The sequence below is a fragment of the Bemisia tabaci genome, chromosome 1 (assembly GCF_918797505.1).
Source record: "Bemisia tabaci chromosome 1, PGI_BMITA_v3".
Taxonomy (NCBI): Eukaryota; Metazoa; Arthropoda; class Insecta; order Hemiptera; family Aleyrodidae; genus Bemisia; species Bemisia tabaci.
In genome coordinates, this window is record NC_092793.1 from 26,032,861 (window position 1) to 26,051,109 (window position 18,249).

General features: G+C 41.1%; 1 protein-coding gene across 4 annotated transcripts in view; it reads left to right on the forward strand.

Annotated features, from left to right (window-relative positions):
• The window catches only part of CalpA (calpain A), a 44,103-nt gene that overhangs the window by 1,524 nt on the left and 24,330 nt on the right, over window positions 1–18,249 (forward strand). For 3 of the 4 annotated variants that reach the window (XM_019057577.2, XM_019057579.2, XM_019057578.2), the window contains exon 2: window positions 503–638. In XM_019057577.2, coding sequence (XP_018913122.1) covers window positions 503–638 — 136 coding nt within the window. Of the gene's footprint in view, window positions 1–502; window positions 639–11,734; window positions 12,439–18,249 lie in introns of those variants that run through there. The other variant, XM_019057580.2, reaches the window with a different exon arrangement.

Consider the following 18,249-nt stretch of genomic DNA (forward strand, 5'->3'; position numbering starts at 1 on the left):
GTTCCGGCGGTTCCCATGCGAGCTCATCAATCATTGGCCCAGATTCTCACAGGGATAGACATAATCAAGAGTATGTACCTTCCTTACAAAATGGGCGCAATTTATTGATTTTTTAAAATCGGAATTTACCGATATTGGTAAAAATTTAGCAATTCTATTTTTAAAAAAATTCAATTTTATAGCATTGAATTGCAAAAATTAGTTCAACATTATCGTGGAACTGTGCTGTATGGGCTGATATGCCCATCTTAGTGCAAGTGTGCACTGAGGTCCCTTTTCCCTAGGATTTTCACTCCTAATTAAAGAAAACAGAAAAAGAAAAGGAAAAGCGAGGCTCATCAAATATACGTTAATGAAGTGCGAGCCAACATTTTTCATAAATTTTACATTTAATCACGAGTTTTGATAACAAAAACCAACATCATAGCAGATGTTTGATATTGTTTTAATCCGATGTCCATTAGTTAAATTCGATGTTGACTGTTTGTTTTCTTGTTTACAGTCGTTCCGGGCCTCCTCCGCCTCCGCCGCGACAATATCCGAGCGCACATGGCACCTACCGACTCATAAACCGAGTCTTGAAAGGCGGCCAAACAGGCTTCGGAGACGTCTATCATCCCGGATTCTCTATCTTCAAAGTGAGTCTCACGTTTATTGACTTTTGTGTACTTTCAGATTTACAGTGCAGCAGTCTTTCAGTGGAACACTAATTTTAGATAAAAGATTTCAAATAACCCCTTCTCGCCTCCCCTATCCACAGGTTGTTCGAAATCGAATGAAAAACTGCACCCGCCACCCATGACGCACACGAAATTTCGCGAAGAGAGGAGAAAATAATTCCACGGTGAGAATTCTAGGTGGCGGTAGCCACCCCGGCCCAATCCTAAAAAACTCCCTCTAAAAAATGACGACCAAAAAAAAAAAAAAAAAAAAAAAAAAAAAAAAAAAAAAAAAAAAAAAAGACGGGTGGCTGCTGCCTAACTAGTTTTACACGAAACAACGCGACCGGGCTTTTCTGCACGGTTTGCGGTCCATTAAGCTCTCCTACTAATTAAGTCGGAGAGTAAACCCCAAAAACCCTATAATATTTGGGTAGAGTATGCTCAGCTCTACTCGTAATGCCCACCCTTTTTAAGTTTAGTTAAATATTAAAAAAGTTATTAAGCTTTAACGACAAATTTTGGACCCCAAAACATGACGATGATGGATTGACCAATCGCTGAGCAGATGAGCAGATTCGGGGCAGATTCGAGGCCCGCGAAACGCCCGGCCGCGGAATGGCGGGCGTGATTTTGGCCAACAAATTACAGCTAAACCGTAGAAAAAAACCATATAAAAGTATACATATTTCAAATCTGTGGTATATAATGCCGGACCGTTTTTTTCAAAAATTGAAATTAACGACGTATAAGGGAGAACGATTGATAATTGAGTCGTTTTTGACGTTTTTGAAAGTCGAGCAGTAAGTAGACCTACAGCAATAATTGTAGCATAAAGCCATTTAAACTAGGTAAAATTTAAATCTGTAGACTTCAAGGATTGTACTTCCGCAAAGTTTTCAGACTTATATGGACGCCAAAATGAGAATTAATCAAAGAAGGAGCGGGTCCTTCAATTCTTCAAGCACATTTGAATTTGAAAATAACTTGTAGAACCGCGCGATGGATGGTGAGCGCCGACTCCAGATGTTAAATTTCAGGTTATGCTACTGTTATTATGGCTTTAAATATTTAATTAATACGAAGAAGATAGATTAATTGAAATAATAAGATGAAGATAGATTAATTGATGCGTGTTTCCATTTTATCGTAGCCGAAGATAACTGGATCCATTTCTATATAATCCTTTTATGATTCCCGCACCCTTGATAAATTTAGTTGCCACAGTAAGTACTCGGATCAACCTGCCATTTCTTCCCAGCGGCCCTGATCTAGTGATCTTTTCAAGTAATTGTTCATGAATGATTGATGATATCCCACTATAGTGAGTCCGAGATACTATTTCTCGTTAATAAGATTCAGCAACTTTTCACCAGAAAATCATCCTTTCCCTCAATACGATGATGTGTGTCTGGGATCTCAATCGGTGGGAATGAATCTGCGTTTCCACTTTCTACTAAAATTTTGCTAGCAGCCAGGCAGCCTACCTCCTCCGGAGTTGATGTGTGTTTTCTCAGTGTATCATGTTATATCGGTGCATAAAGCCTCAATGTTTTCATAGACTTGTAATGCTCTATATTGGAAACGCGGTTTACGCATTCACCCATCAGTCGTGCGTATGTGTCTTCTTAAAGAAGCTACGCAGCACTCTGTTAATGAAATCAACTCAATGTCACAACATCCAAGATACTTGACTTCAAACATTACTGTTAATTTGATTATCAGCGAGTCTCCTTGATTCTGTGTCAGAAGTTGATTGAATCGTCTAATTTGCCTGTATTTGGATAAAATTCTTCAAATCAAGGTCTTTCATATTGACCTCTGCAGAAGGTATGTATCTATATGCTACTATTTCATTGGTTTGATAAAATTGAAATGCTATAACTAATGCAGGATATCCTTGATGATAACCTCTCTATACATCGGCTAAAATTTGCAGTACCTGGAGACGTAAACTTGCCGTCACTGCTTACCACATATAGGAGATAATACAGAGCAGCTGTTCGATATAATACATCAGTGCCGCCTGACCTCTAGATTATCTGAGTCCTCGCCTGACAAATTTACCCACTATGAGAGTGCGACAGAAAATTAGCTGGTTCATTTAGCACGGAAAATGGATACAGGAATTAATTCTCTGGCACACCCTGAAAGTGAGTTAAAACTCATTAGATGTGGACTTTGGGTAGCCAGAACTGGCAGAATAATGAAAGCTATCGATTGAGACTGAGGCGACTAAAAATATTAGTTATATAATATTTTGGGCTGCAACAGTATATCAACAGAGCATCTGTTTTGACAGAAAGTGGGCATTGAATGCCCGAGTTGAGAAATCTCTCATAAATACCTGCTTACTTTACCTGCCACTGTATTGATGTGAGAGTTACCTTAATCGGATGGTTGCAGAATCTCCCTGGCAATTCCCAGCATAGATATGATGGTGCTCCACATAATTAACTTACCGGCAGAAACATTCGCTCGATAGAATCGTATGAGAGGGATCACATAGCATAGGATATAAAATTAAGCCTTGAATTTAGGTGATGTTTATACTTTAACCTCTGGTTCTCGGTCTACGGTACGAAAGGGACGGACTAATACAGAAGAACCATACATGACAAGTGGCTCCTAAGTTGTCATTTATTTGAGTCCTTAGCTGAAAAGTTCATGCCTGAAGGTGTGACAGAAAATGGACTGTTTTTTCCATCCTTGAAAGTAAAACAAAGAATCAAAATTGTACTCTCCGTTTTACCCTTATAGTGCGTTGAAACTCAATTGCAGCCGACTCTGCATGACCAGAATTGGCAGATACAGACTCATAAAAATGAAATGTTATCAAACTGTTTCATTACCGTTCAGAAGATTCATGCTATTGAGATCGAAATTTCAGTTGTGGTAACTGTAATTTTTGCTTGCGGAAGCATCAACTCTTACTGTTTATCTTTTCCAATGACGAGTTAACTGGTCACATTTCTCAAGATACAGAATGCCATAGCTTTAGAGACATCTCTCATAAAACTAAAAATATTGATAAATACTTACTTTGCTTACTGTCTTTATGAGACGGTATCACGCGTTTGCAATGTTATTTCTGATGATGAAATTGGAGCTCGGAGAAATTGCGATTCGAACGGTCAAAGGACCTGGCAGGCATAACTAGGTATAAGCAGCGTAAATGATACAGGTCCTGCACTGAGCTGCAGAATTTAGCTTGCATTCTATCATTAGTTCCAAGAATCAAAAAAAAAAATGTTGGATAATGTAAGACATAAAAGGTATCCCTTAACACAGGTGATGCCTCTAATGTAAATCCTGGTTTTGTGCCTACTGTACACAGGAGATGGAACATTACATAGAAGTCCTATATTAAGAGCAGCTCTGAAGTTGTTGATTATCAGGGTTCTTGCCTGACCCATTCACCCACTTTGAAGGTGTGACAGTAAATAGACTGGTTAATTTTATAATTGAAAATAAACCCATTATTAGTTAAACTGGCACTCTCCCTTTCACCCTGTTGCACGTTTAAAGTCAATGTGTCTTTGTGGACTCTAGTTGACCAGAATGGCCAAATGGAGAATCATAATGATGAAAGCTATAAAAGGATTTCATTGCAGCAGGCCGATTATTGAAAGTTTGAAGCAGTCTGATAAGAGATCGAAATGCGATATATTGCACGGTTAAGATAGGGCTGTCTTGCCTTGTCGTACTGACATAGTTTCAATAATCAGCATGCAGTTGAGAAAATTTATGTCATCACAACTAAAGTTTATTGTATACCATCTCCTTATGAACGGAAAGATTTAACGCAAGTACCAAGATGATTTCGTATGATGTCTGGATAGGAATGCACATAGTAAACAAGTAAGTAGCAACTTTTCGTTTCAGGCACATTGTGCCCAAGCATTGTGCCCTCAGTAATCAGAGAATCATAAAAGAAAACTCACTCACAACGAAAAAGGTACCTAGAGAGAGAAGGAATCATGGAAAATCAAGAATGGTCACATTTGGAAGTATTATTCCTCGGGGCAGCATAAAATTGAAAATGTTTCGTGCGTACAATGAGAAAACCATTCAAGAAGTTATATTGTTATTAATTTCAGAAATAATATGACATAGAAAAAGAGACAGGAGCCAGGAGAAATTGAAATTGCAATGCTATTTTGCTCAAACCCGATTCAAAATTTCCAAACGAAACTATAACATAATTATCATAACCTCTCTAAGCACTATCTATGGCTTAGACTGCGCATTAGGAAATTTCGGCGAGACTGGAGTCCCTTCAGGCGGGACGATAGGCAACTCAGCAACACCCAGCAAGTCCGAGACCGAGACAATGGAAATGCCTGTCATGCCAGTGCCGTTGCCTGATACGGGTACTTTTCGTTCGTATATCCGGATGTATCCACTAAGCGGAAGGCGCGTCTTTACCCTGATTTACCCCGCTAGCTGTCTTACCTACCGCGCGACTTAGATTGCGTTATAAGTCAATGCGCTTTACTGTAGTTTCTATCGTTCGTAGCCAATGAGAATTAGGCATTACGTCAAGTGACCCAACTTTGTCACGATTTCAATACTGACCTGCGGTTTTTTTTCTGTGACGTACAGGGTGTGCCAAAAATATGGATCCTTCCTTACTGATGTCTCGAGAACGATTACAGATTATTGACATGCGGTTTGAACGAAATTCCTTAAAAAAAGGTGGGCCGCTTTCGAGGGGGGGGGGGGGGGGTCGTTTCCTCTCTGCCTCGCGCCCGCGGGAACAACTTTTAAATTTAAAATGGGAACTCTCTTTGCCTGATACTTCGTAGAAGTCATACCAAAAATACGTGATATCCTTCCAAAAAAACAAAAATATGATTTTTGTACAAAATTTCGGCCCAATCCAAAAAATGTCACTAATTACCAAAAACAAAAAAAAAACCAGGCACCCAAAAAATATGATGGCAGTACCGTTTGGATTCATCATATAAAAGGAAATGATATCAAAACGGCCCAATTTTCTCTTTCATGCCCATGCAATATACCAAACACCCCAACTTTTTTCACAAAAAAAAAATAAATAAATAAATAAATACCTATAAGGCATGATGACCTGAACACGTTTATTGGATCCATCGCTTTAAAGGAGTATGATATCAAATCGGCCCAACTTCTCTGAAATATGCCCATCTCGGATCAATAATTTTTTTGAGACCTTCCGACTCATCGCTGAGGAGACACTGATCATTACTTGACCCTTAGTATATGTCCTTGTTTAGATGTCAAAGAGTTCCTTATGAGAACTGTAATGAATTTTTTTTCTTTGAAGAGATAAAATCAAAAAATCGTCATAAAATTGAAAAAAAAATTCGAAGAAAAAAAAAGGAATGGGCCGGCCGGCACGTACAAAAAAAAGGGGGAAATGTAGATACATTGGTATGCCCCAACATTTTGGCATGGGTGACCGACCCGGTCTTGCCAACATCCATGAAGTTGCTAAGAAAGAAGCATTGTAAGTAGGAGGCACATAATATTCGCAATAATACGCCAAGGTTCAGTAGTTTGTAAGGCCTTCTATCAGAAACAAACAAAGAATATGGCATTGCTTGAAAGTTGTTAAGTTGTTCACCCATGTGTGAATATCTTTCAGTCTATCTTTCAATGACGATTTCAAGAAGGACTGATCCTCCTTTTGACGATGATACTTGTTAATGTATATGTGAAAGAGAGACGATAATCACCCTATATTATCTACCACTTGTATGTACGGCCGGCCGGCCCATTCCTTTTTTTTTCTTCGAATTTTTTTTTCAATTTTATGACGATTTTTTGATTTTATCTCTTCAAAGAAAAAAAATTCATTACAGTTCTCATAAGGAACTCTTTGACATCTAAACAAGGACATATACTAAGGGTCAAGTAATGATCAGTGTCTCCTCAGCGATGAGTCGGAAGGTCTCAAAAAAATTATTGATCCGAGATGGGCATATTTCAGAGAAGTTGGGCCGATTTGATATCATACTCCTTTAAAGCGATGGATCCAATAAACGTGTTCAGGTCATCATGCCTTATAGGTATTTATTTATTTATTTATTTTTTTTTTGTGAAAAAAGTTGGGGTGTTTGGTATATTGCATGGGCATGAAAGAGAAAATTGGGCCGTTTTGATATCATTTCCTTTTATATGATGAATCCAAACGGTACTGCCATCATATTTTTTGGGTGCCTGGTTTTTTTTTTGTTTTTGGTAATTAGTGACATTTTTTGGATTGGGCCGAAATTTTGTACAAAAATCATATTTTTGTTTTTTTGGAAGGATAGAAAATACAGTAGAGTCTCGATTATCCGCGCCTCGATTATCCGCGATTCGGACTATCCGCGCCTCGGTTATCCGCGATTCGGACTATCCGCGCCTCGGTTATCCGCGATTCGGATTATCCGCGGTCTGTGGAGCGGACTTTTTTTTAATTTTTCAACTTCTTTTGAAAGCGACCGGGACCGAACGGAGAAATTCGGGGTCCTTCCTCTCCTCTTCGGTATCTCCGGTCCCAATTATCGCGGATAATCGAGACTCTACTGTATCGTGTCTCGATCGCGAAGTTTCAAACTTTTGCTATATTTTTTTATTTTAATAATAATAAAAAAAAAAAAAAAAAAAAAAAAAAAAAAAAAAAAAAAAAAAAAACGGCAGACTGAACTGTATACTTATTGGATGACAAAATTCCAAGAAATAGCGTTCAATTGTTTCGAAAGATGAAATATAACTAACAACCTAAATCCTCGCAAATCGAGATCGTGTCTTTTGACTTTCACGATCGATAAGTGTTGACAAATGCCGGTGTTTGACACTTACATTCTGTTTGACAGTCGCGAGGAAAATGGACAGTCGCCAGTTGCACTGCCGCATGCCGACTGTGTGGTCTGGGTGCATGACTGCATGTGCGCTCGGTCAGAATGTAAGTGTGACGACGGTTTTTAATAGGTGCAAAATATATAAGTCGAAAATCACGAATCTTGGTTTGGAACATAGGCGGATCCAGGTCCTTCACACGAGGGGGGCAAAAGGGAAGTCCGGGGGACATTTCGCAAAAAAATTTCCAAATTTTAAAGCATCTAATATGCAGTTTGAATCGATTTCGTCATGAATAATCAACAAATATAAGCGTTCCTTCTTCTTTCTTCCGTTACTTCCTGCATTCTCTCTTCCCTTCTTTTCTGCCTTTTTTTCGGTCGAACGGGAGGGGCGTATGCCCCCTACGTCCCCCTCCCTGGGATTCGCCTATGATTTGGAGTGTCGCAGACTCGTAAATTCAAGAAACCCTCTCTATTGTCTTGTAGTGTTTCATGTTATCAATTTTCTCCGACTGGTACATAACTTTTTTCTCAGAATAAGGAAAAAGAGTGAATTAATGAAAGGAGCACACATGTAAATGTTGACAGGGGCCTAATTTTGTGGGTACTTTTGCACCAAAGTGCACCACCCGTTGATAAGTTGAAACTGCACTGTCGACCAATCAGAGGCCCTAAAATGGACCTCTAGAGCTTAACTCATCTTAGCGTACTATTTCAGTGCGCTCGCGCATTTTCAGCCCCAGGTGAGAAAAGTGAGGTACAGGCGTGAGAGTGAGAGGGAGACTATATAGCACACTGTGTGCTCGGACGAAAATAATGAACTAGTGTCCCCTTTCATGGGGGGGGGGGGGGGGTTACTAGGTAGAGGTAATGCGGGAAGGTGAGGAGAGGCAACAAGGAGGGATTCTAAGTTCTCGCAGAAAAAAGTGCGTGCGTTATGTACAATACGAATATCATGGTTTCTTGTCGTCGCGTCGCTTATTAATTTTTGGCTTCGGGCCTAGAATAATGACCTTCCAAACCAATTTTTAAAGTCTTACCACACTATGTATTTACGTACCGAAAGTCGTATCTGTAGAGTTTGGCGCCTACTTCTTCTACCATATACTTTCCATCGGTAGTAGAATTATTGAGATGACAATGCTCTCCCTATGTAGGTAATTCAGTGCCACATTTAAGAATTCAACCAATCTCATCCCCCTTAATACTCATTTAGGTGTCGTTTTATTTATTCCATTTTTTTTGGCATACAGTAAAAGATTACGTTTAGTTCAATCGGAAATTCGAAATTGAGAAGTATCTTTTCGCAATGAAGACATCACTAATGTGTCAACGCACGCTTCGTCAAAAGCAATCACATTAGTCACTAATGTAAGCTGCTTCAAATCCTTGCAATGTTGATTGGGTTTTTAAGTGATGCAACTATTCGGCCTCCGCGGCCACACTAGGAAGTATCAATTCTCAATGAAGGCGTTTCTTATGCGTCGACAGTAAGTTCGCATCAAATGACGGACCTCTGGGCAAGGCATAAATTTAAGCATTCCGATACATGTCATTTAGGTACTTAAAATTTCACGTAAAACACGATTTTCAGAGAAAATGATTGAAATCAACATGTAACTGAGATATAAATCCCTCTAGTTTACATTGGTTGGGGGAACTCAGAATTTCCCGCTCACAAGAGAAAAACTAGTCTACTTGAATCGAATTGTGCACTATAGCGGTTACGGCAGGCTCCTTAAATAAGCAACGCTCCTTCCCTGCCTTGTGCTCTTCAAAGTGTTAACAGCGTGCAGCAGCTGAGCCGAAACACCGAATTTTAGGTTTCCCCTTTTTTATACCGCGGAGGCTGTTAGGCGTGGGGTGATGTTTAGTACACGATTTGACTCCCTTAGGCTTTAGTTTTTTCATGGGAGGAAGGTTTGCATTTACGCATCGAAGAACGTTAAATATCTTAGGTAGGAGTTAATTTCAGTAATTTTCGTCGCGCAAATCGTATTTGACGTGAAATTTTGATGAGGTCTAAGGGTGAGAAGGCATCAGAACGCTTAAATTCGCACCTTGTCCAACGGTCCATTCTCTTAAACAATCGAATTCATTCGCACTAATCCAAGCTGGTACACTGGTGATCGGGTTTTCAAATAATGCAACTATTCGGCCTCCGCGGTCACGCTAGGAAGTATCTTTTCTCAATGAAGGCGTTTCATAAGCGTTGACACGCGTATCAAAACATCATCTCAAGCAACCGCATTACTCACTAATCTAAACTGCCTAAATGGTGCTTGGGTTTTTGAGGGATACAACTATTCGGCCTCCGCGGTCACGCTAGGAAGTATATCTTTTCTCAATGAAGGCGTTTTATAAGCGCTGACACGCGTATCAAAACATCATCTCAAGCAACCGCATCACTCACTAATCTAAGCTGCCTAAATGGTGCTTGGGTTTTTGAGGGATACAACTATTCGGCCTCCGCGGTCACGCTAGGAAGTATCTTTTCTCAGTGAAGGCGTTTTTTAAAGCGTTGCCGCTCTTTGGGAATCCTTTGCCTTTCATCAATGCCTTGCTACCTTGCATCTTTGATTAATGCCTTTTCATCTTCGTGCCCATTTATTCTTCCCCACTCTCCCTATTTTTTCTCTCTTTCTTCTTGTTTTAGCCCTCTTTTCTCTTCCTCCCACTTTTTCTTCTGGCTTTTTATCCCATTCGTTTTTCTCTCTCTTCCTTCGTTCCCCTGTCTTTTTAATTTTGGCGCCTTTGGTAACACGGCGCCTGGTTCCATCACTCCCTTCATTTCACCTTCACGACGACATTGCTTAAATCCAGCCCTAAGTCCCATCACTTCATATTTTCATTTAAAAATAGGTATTGCTCTAGAAAAACGAGAGGGTCTTGATTACCCGCACCCACCTCATGGCCCGAAAAGAATTTAAAAAAGGTCATTCTTCGCGATTTTTTGACACAATTGTAGTCTTTGACCCCTGCCCTTAACCTAATGAAATCGTTGACCATGAACACCCCCCCCCCCCTCCCCTCGCTTTAAGAGTTTTTGGCTAAATTACTATATGTATTTTTATGTTATTTCATTTTTTTCCCGACAAATTTAAAGTAGAGGAGTTAATCGTATGTTTGATCCCTCTATCCCTTATTTCACCAGTCTCAGGTGCGGGGCCGGATTTACCTATTTACCGCCCATGGGCCGCCTGTGTTTTGCCGCCCCCTTCTCATTCGTTTTGAAACATCAATAAAAACCATCAAGTGAACATGCCGGAGGGGAAGGGGTGCATAAGACGCGTTTACTCACTCGTGTTGAGTACATTTTTTGCGAAAGCCCTGTCAACACTACTAGCAAAATTTCACGGAACCTGTTCAATAAGTTGAGTTCCGTAAATATATCTCTGTGTGAACAAGGTCCTCCATTTATAAGAAATTAACCAAAAAATTGAAAGAACAAACATAAATGTGGTCTAATAATTACAACTTCCGCCGCTGCGCCGGGCTGATCGCACCGTGTTTGGCGCAATGCTTGAAGTATTCCTGCAGCCTTGTAGGCGCTACGCGTTTCACGCCAACTGCTCCTGACCGGCGCACTGTGCTTGACGCAATGAGTGAAGTATTCATGCAGTCTTGTAGGCGCTAATATGTGTTACATGTCGACCGTAGTGCTGAGGGCTTGTCCTTTTCATCTCAAGTCCTCGTCATCACTCCTCTTTGCACTGAGCTCCAGGCCAAATTGCGTGTTTAGTTCCTCTCTTAACTCGATTAATTAAAGATGCTGTCTCTTTTATCACCGGAAAACGATAAAATTAGAAATTACTATACTCACAGGAAAGATAGATTTTCTCCCCTTTTCTCCTTGATAATTTATTTTTTCTGAATCCGATTTTATTGTACCTATATTTAAAAAAAAAAATTGCAAAATTTACCGCCCCCTAAATTTGCCGCCATGGGCCGCGGCCCATGTAGCAGCCCCCTTAATCCGGCTCTGCTCAGGTGACCGTCGCGCGACGCTTACTTTGAGAGTCGGATCTTAAAACCCCGGTCGCTTAGCCGGGAATCGAACTCGGAACCCCATAATCTCGAGGCCAGCGCTACAACCGCTACACCACAGAAGCCCACAATTATGACAACCGTGATTCTCATCTGCCGGCCCACGCTACGTCATCAATACAATGGAAAGGGCGGGGGTGGGGCCCGCGAACCCGCGATGGACTGGTTTAGTGAAGGGGGATCCATGGGGGGCGGGGGATCTGCGCAGTGACTGACCTTAGTGTTTAGATTATGGATGTTGTGTACGTCGTCTCACGCCTGACTCAACAAGTGTTTCGCGTAGCGCCTTTTCATTGCCCCTCTGCTGAACGCTGGATTTTGTTATTTTCGTATGTTTCGTCATACTGATTGTTGGCCTTGCGACCGACCCGAGCCCGCGGTGGTCTCTCGTTTCCAGCCACACCAGAAATCAGTCGGTATTCAGTCGTCTGCAGACACAGCTAATTTCAATGCCTTATTAGTAAGTCGTGACGTACCCAAGGAGGAAGCCGTGTTTTGAGACCAGTGTTTCAGGACTCACACGTTCTATGTTTTCTCCAGTGCTTAACTTTTTATTTTCACGCTTCCGTGAACTCGCAATCTAGAGAATGTGAATCAGTGATCTGCAAAGTGTGTTTTAACCGAAATATGTGCTGCTGCAACGAAGTTTTTAACCTGATATTTCGGTAGTCGTTGCCAAAATAAATAAGTGGCCGTGCTTATCAGAGTCCCCACGTGTGCTTGTTTTTCACCCTTATCAGCTGAAATAATTAAAAAAGTGTTTCATTATGGGTGAAGCCACGAATTTGTTAAATGTAATGAATGGAGCTTTGCAAGCGCTCAGCTCTGGCGAAGCAGACTTCAATCGAATCATCTCGGAGGCCAAACATATTCTACCAAAAATTACGAATCACCTGAAAGTTGTAAGTAAAATTTATTGTTGTCAGCAACTTTCAACCTTAATTTATCGCTACTGAGCTTACTTCAACGAAGTTCCTGTGAATTTCAGTGCTCGTGGAGTCTGCTGTTTCCAATTAAGTACCTCAAAAATCCTATAATCATCATTTGGATAAAACGAATGCAACTCCTCGGCTGTGTTATTGTATCCCAACAGTCAATACCTGGAACATTGTGGCAGCTCTTCTCTAGAAGTATGATTTGAAATTGATTTAATCAATACTACCTGTGTACTGGACTGTTAAAAAGGAAAAATCGTAGATAAGATGAAACCAAAGTGAACACCACATAGCAGGGAATATAGTATTACTTTCGAAAGAGAAACAAATAGTATTGGTATCCAATATCTATCAAATTAGGTGTTAATATTTTGGTTACGCCATTATGGAGGGATTTTATTATATAAAGCTGTTGTCCCAGATGTGGTGAATCGCTTTTTTTCACAAGTTAGTCAATGACCAGCGTTCAAAATAAGAATGTAAACAAAGGGGCACAGGGCAACATAACCTCACTCTTGGAACTTGCTTCGATTTTTTTGAGAATTGTTAATTTATCTCATGCAATCTTGGGGGTTCATCAGGCGGAAACGCACATTTGAGGAGGTACAGAACTTATAATTTGACAGCGCAAGTCTGCAATCACATATCTTGTTTGCGGTGTTTGAAAATCTCCGCCTTTGTCTTATTTTTTTAAAGGAGAGCAAATCAACATCATTCCTTGAAGTATTTGCAGAATTTTCTTCGCACAGAGAAGAAAAATCACGGCAGTTTTAAAGAATTGCCGTTGAGTAGTTTTCCGTTTAAAAAATAAGGTATGACAGGAAGTCTGCGACTTCGCAAACCGAGTATTGTGATTGCCGACTTCCCCCGTCAAATTGCAAGAAAATCCAGCAAAAACAGTCTGAATTTCTCCAAAATTAAAGTTTGAAAATCAACTTTCCGTTCCTTATGGGAAATCCCATGTTAATTGAAGTGAGACCGAATCTTGGCTAGGACACCAGGCATTGCAATTTATCTTGAACTGTGATGTCAGCACAAATACAGTCTATTCCCTCATTTCAGGGAAAAAATTTTTTAAGGAAGGAAATGTGTCTGCGGGTTACATGAATGTCCGGAAATACACCCACGACAGGAAGTTTTCAAACGTGAAGAGAAAAAGGAGAAAAAAAAGGTCATCATTTCAAACAATTTCGGAAAGTGAGGAAATTTTTTGAAATTGATGAAGGCATTAATCCTGGATTGCGTGAAAATTTCATCCGAACGGCTTTTTTTTGTACCCATATGAGATTGTCCTGAATTCCATCCTAATGCTACCCAAGTCTGGGGGGGGGGGGGGGGGATCATGAAACATTGCGTACAAAAAGCTTTTATTTTTCATCACCAAATCTGCATTCTAAGTGATGATGTTTCCTTATTCTTGTGCGGCTGTTTGTGCCGAGGCAGTAAGGTCAAAGCCGTCATTAATAGAGGAGGTACCTAGAAAAATCAAATTTAAGCAATTTTTTTTTTTTTTTTAAAAAAAAAAATTCTTATAACTTATTTAATTAGAAAACAGGGAACGGTCGGGAATGACAACCCCCACCCCCTTTCCCCCGGCTCTCTCCCCCGTAGTCTCCAGTAGTTCCCAAGGCAGGATCTCGAATGGCTGTATGATGTGTTGTCATTCATTGTCTTGAGTCCAATTCGACTAAAAAAGAACAAGAAAGTCTCCTTTCCAAACTTCCAAATCTCAATCTCGAGCTATTTTCGTGGCACAGATGGTGAACGGGTGGTCTGTTCCCATGCACATTTGTGGAAAATTTTATTGTTTCTGGATCGGAGTGACCAGGCTACGCTGACAGTGAGTAGCTGCGTCCTCTCACTCAGTGGCTCGGAATGATGTCAGGCCGCATTCCTGGGTTCCCATCGGCGCGGCCACGCGGCATGATGGCCTTGCGGCTGCACGGCATGCGGCGGCATCGGCGGCTATACCACCGCGGCGCACCATGGTATGGATTCGAGTGGCAATAAAACGGAAGAAAAAAGGTCCGAAGGATATCGATACTTGTATGTCAATAAACAGCATACAGGGTGATCCAAGGTTAAACGGCCAGGCTGCAGGAGCGCGTTCTATGGGTAAAAATAAGACTTTTGTTGTATAAAGATTTTTCTGAAAGTTCCCCTGTCGGAGCTACGCCCCCCCCCAAATCTCGGAAAGTAAATCGTTTTTCCTGAATTTCGGCAACGGTTGTGAACCAAATCTCACGAAGATTTGTACTCCCCTGTACAATGATGCCCTGAATTCACAAATGATCTTAAAAAATTGAAATCTCAATTTAAAGAGGGGGTTTGGGGGTGTTTCGGCTCCTGCAGTGCAAAACCATGTACCTACGTTGCACGCTGTGGATTTTAACAAAGATTGTGCCAAAATCGGCAGCTATATATGTGTATAATACAAATATAGCCAGAGGCATCTTCAATGTATTTGCAGTTTCGTAGTTAAGAAATGGCCAATCGCAAGCTGTAAGGTATTGTCTCTGGTCAGGTACGAGACGAGGCAAAATAAACATAACCTCAAACGCAGCACGCTGAGTGACTGGGATTATGGTCGGAAGTCCTTGCGTGTTGCACTTCAGATATTTGTCATTCATATCTTATCGGTGTTTCAATTGACTAGATATTTTACTACCGTATTCACCAGAGTAAATACTATCGATCCACATCCCATTATCGAACTGTTTCCGACCCTCTTCTTCTCGATTTATTGCCACTTAACTCGGAATAGGGAACCATCGTGCGGCGCCGGCGCTGCACCAAGCTGTAATTAACGCCCTCCGATTCAGTTCCGTTCGTTGTCATCATTCATAAGGTCTCATCCATCCACCCTTTTTCCATTAGTCGATGCCTAGCGTGTCTAACACTTGATGTTGAAACTACAGAATCATGCATCTCGTCTTGCGACGTTGCAATTTTCATTATTGTGAACAATTTGATGAGAACTTGCCTTCCCTCTTAAAGATTTTTTTTTCGTATTATAGTGTCGAATAGAAATTCTCTTGGAAATTTTGAAGAAGTGCAGTCGAGATGCGTGTCTCTGACACTACAGTCCCACCGTTGAAACTTCATTTTCTCATGTTTCCAACACAGCGATCCTACCGTGTAGCACTTACAATTAGCCAAAAATTGTGCCACACCTTCTTGAAGTCCGTGGAGTACCATACTCTTCCATCCCCTTTTCACGCTTTGAAATAAAATACACACAGTGTTCTCATTGACCACGTAGTAGTAGCTGTGTGTAGTGAAAATCAGCGTCCTTAGTCGGGTCCGGATTGAATAGGCAACTGAACTAACTAGGGCCGGATTTACCTTCTTGCCGCCCATGGGCCGCCCGTAGACGCGTTTACTCGCGTTTGGCACATTTTTTGTAAAAACCCTGTCAACACTAGCAAAAATTCACGGAAATTTGCTCGAAAATTAAGTTCCGTAGACCTATCTCTGTGTGGACGATGCCTTTCATTTATAAGTAAAGAACGAAAAAATTATGAATAAGAATAAACACGAATGTGGTCTAATGATCTTTATTTCCGCCACCGCGCCAACCGCACTGTGTTTAGCGCAATGCGTGAAGTATCCCTACAGTCTTGTAGGCGCTGTGCGTTTCATGCTGACCGCTGCTGACCAAGTGACCGCACTGTTTTTGACGCAATGCGTGCAGTATTCATGCAGTCTTGTAGGCACTATGAGTTTCTCGCCAACCACTGCTGACCGCACTACGTTTGACGCAATGCGTGAAGTATTCATGGAGTCTTGTAGGCGCTAATATGTGTTCCATGCTGACCGGTGCGCCGATAGGGCTTCTCCTTTCCATCTCAAGTTCTCACCATCATTGCTCTCTGCGCCGTGCCGCTCCAGGCCAAATTGCGTGTTTGGTTTCTCTCTCAACTAGACTAATGAAAGGCGTTGTCTCTTGTATCACCAAAAGACGAACAAATTAGCAATTACTATACTTTAACTCTCAGGATATGAGAGAGTTTGTCGCCTTTCCTCATGTGTGATTCTGAATCAGATTTTTTTCTTGATACCTACATTTGAAAAAATTACAGCATTTGCCGCCATGGGCCGCGGCCCATGTGGCCACCCCCTTAATCCGGCCCTGGAACTAACTGCATAACAAAGTGTGGAGCATCACGAGTAAATGAAGGCGCTCCATGCTGAGCTGTGTCTTCCAAGTCCTATACCAATAACCTTCATTACGTCGTTTGTGCCGAGGCAACTCCTAAGCCGCTCGTAAATTGTCGGAGATTGTTAATTTCCTGCGAGTGCATAGTGAGTTAGAAGTACTTGCTGCGCGAGAAGAACGTAAGTCGCTGATAATAAGTAGCTAGTGCGGGCGCAGGGTCAGATGAGTAAAGACGTATGAGGAGCGAATGCATCAGCCGCTATCACAACTTTCGCTTCACAAGGACCTGAATTACAAATTCAGTGTGAGTTTCGAGTTTCGATCGGCACCACCCATGGGCGCAACTAAAAGCTATTTGTGGGGTGGCACCAGGCACGTCATCAACAGGGTCGGGGGAAGCACATTAATAAGCACCCTACTATAGGAGGCTCAGGGGATTCCGCCAGGTTTTAAGGAGGGTTCGGGGAGGACTCGCCTAGCTCTGAAGAGGGCTCGAGGACCTCCTCGAAAAATTTTGAAAATTGGCTTGTCTTCGGAGCAATATCGAGCTGTTCGTATCAAAAAATTAATTGAATTAAAATTTCAATGATGAGTTTGTTACGGATGTAGCAATATTTCTTTTATTTTTTGGGAGGACCAAACAAATTTCTGAGGGAGGGCAGGGGCAGGCCGCAGGCCCCCATATTTCCACTCCCAGAATCACTCCTTCCGAAAATAGAAAAATTCTTTTCTGAAAAGCCATGAATAATGCATGCAAAAACTCGCATAGCGGGGAGTGGCTGCAAGTTTCAAATGAAGATGGTGAAGTTGAAAGCTCTTTCAACTTGTTGCTCCCATCGCCTCACCCACGCTGCGCTGTGAGGCGACGACATCACAGCAAGACATCGCTGGTCTAATGCCAGCGTTGTAAAATTTCATGAAAAATATAATCGTGAAACTTCAAGCGGAATGTCTCTTGAAATGTCAGGAAAAATATGGAAGGTTTGAAAAATACGATGAAGCATAAGTTTTTCTGTCACCAATGGTTATATAGTCCTAATAATGAAATTGATAATAAAATACATGCATCACAACGGTAGAAATTGAAGCTCAACAGCAGCTAGGCCCCGAATTGTCCTTTAAATTCCAGAAAGAAGTAAAAACCACGTTAGAAATAATGATCATTGACACGCGTAAAAAATATTCAATTTAATTTCTTTTTCGTTTGCTTTTAAAGATTGAGTGCTTCAATAAAGCAAAACAAGAAGTTCCAAATCAGTCGCACCGGAGGGCACACTAGTCATGGATTTTTTTTGTCCTCGGTTATTTTTGCTTGAATATACATCTTTAAGTCCTAAAACCTCTATTACTAACATAAAACAGCGTTTTAAGTAAAAAAAAAAAAAAAAAAAAAAAAAAAAGAAGGCGAGTAGAGCAGGTATACGCACCATTGAAATTATCAACATCGAACGCAAAAATCCATGCTAAATGGCTGATGTTCAATCCTGATATGAAATGGTCCAGTTTGAACGCTGATCGTTGAGAACATCATCATCACTGAAGATTCAATGAAGTAAAATAAAGCTGTTTCACTGCCGTTTCAAGCGCAGTGAAACTATTCAGTCTACATGGCTCTAACT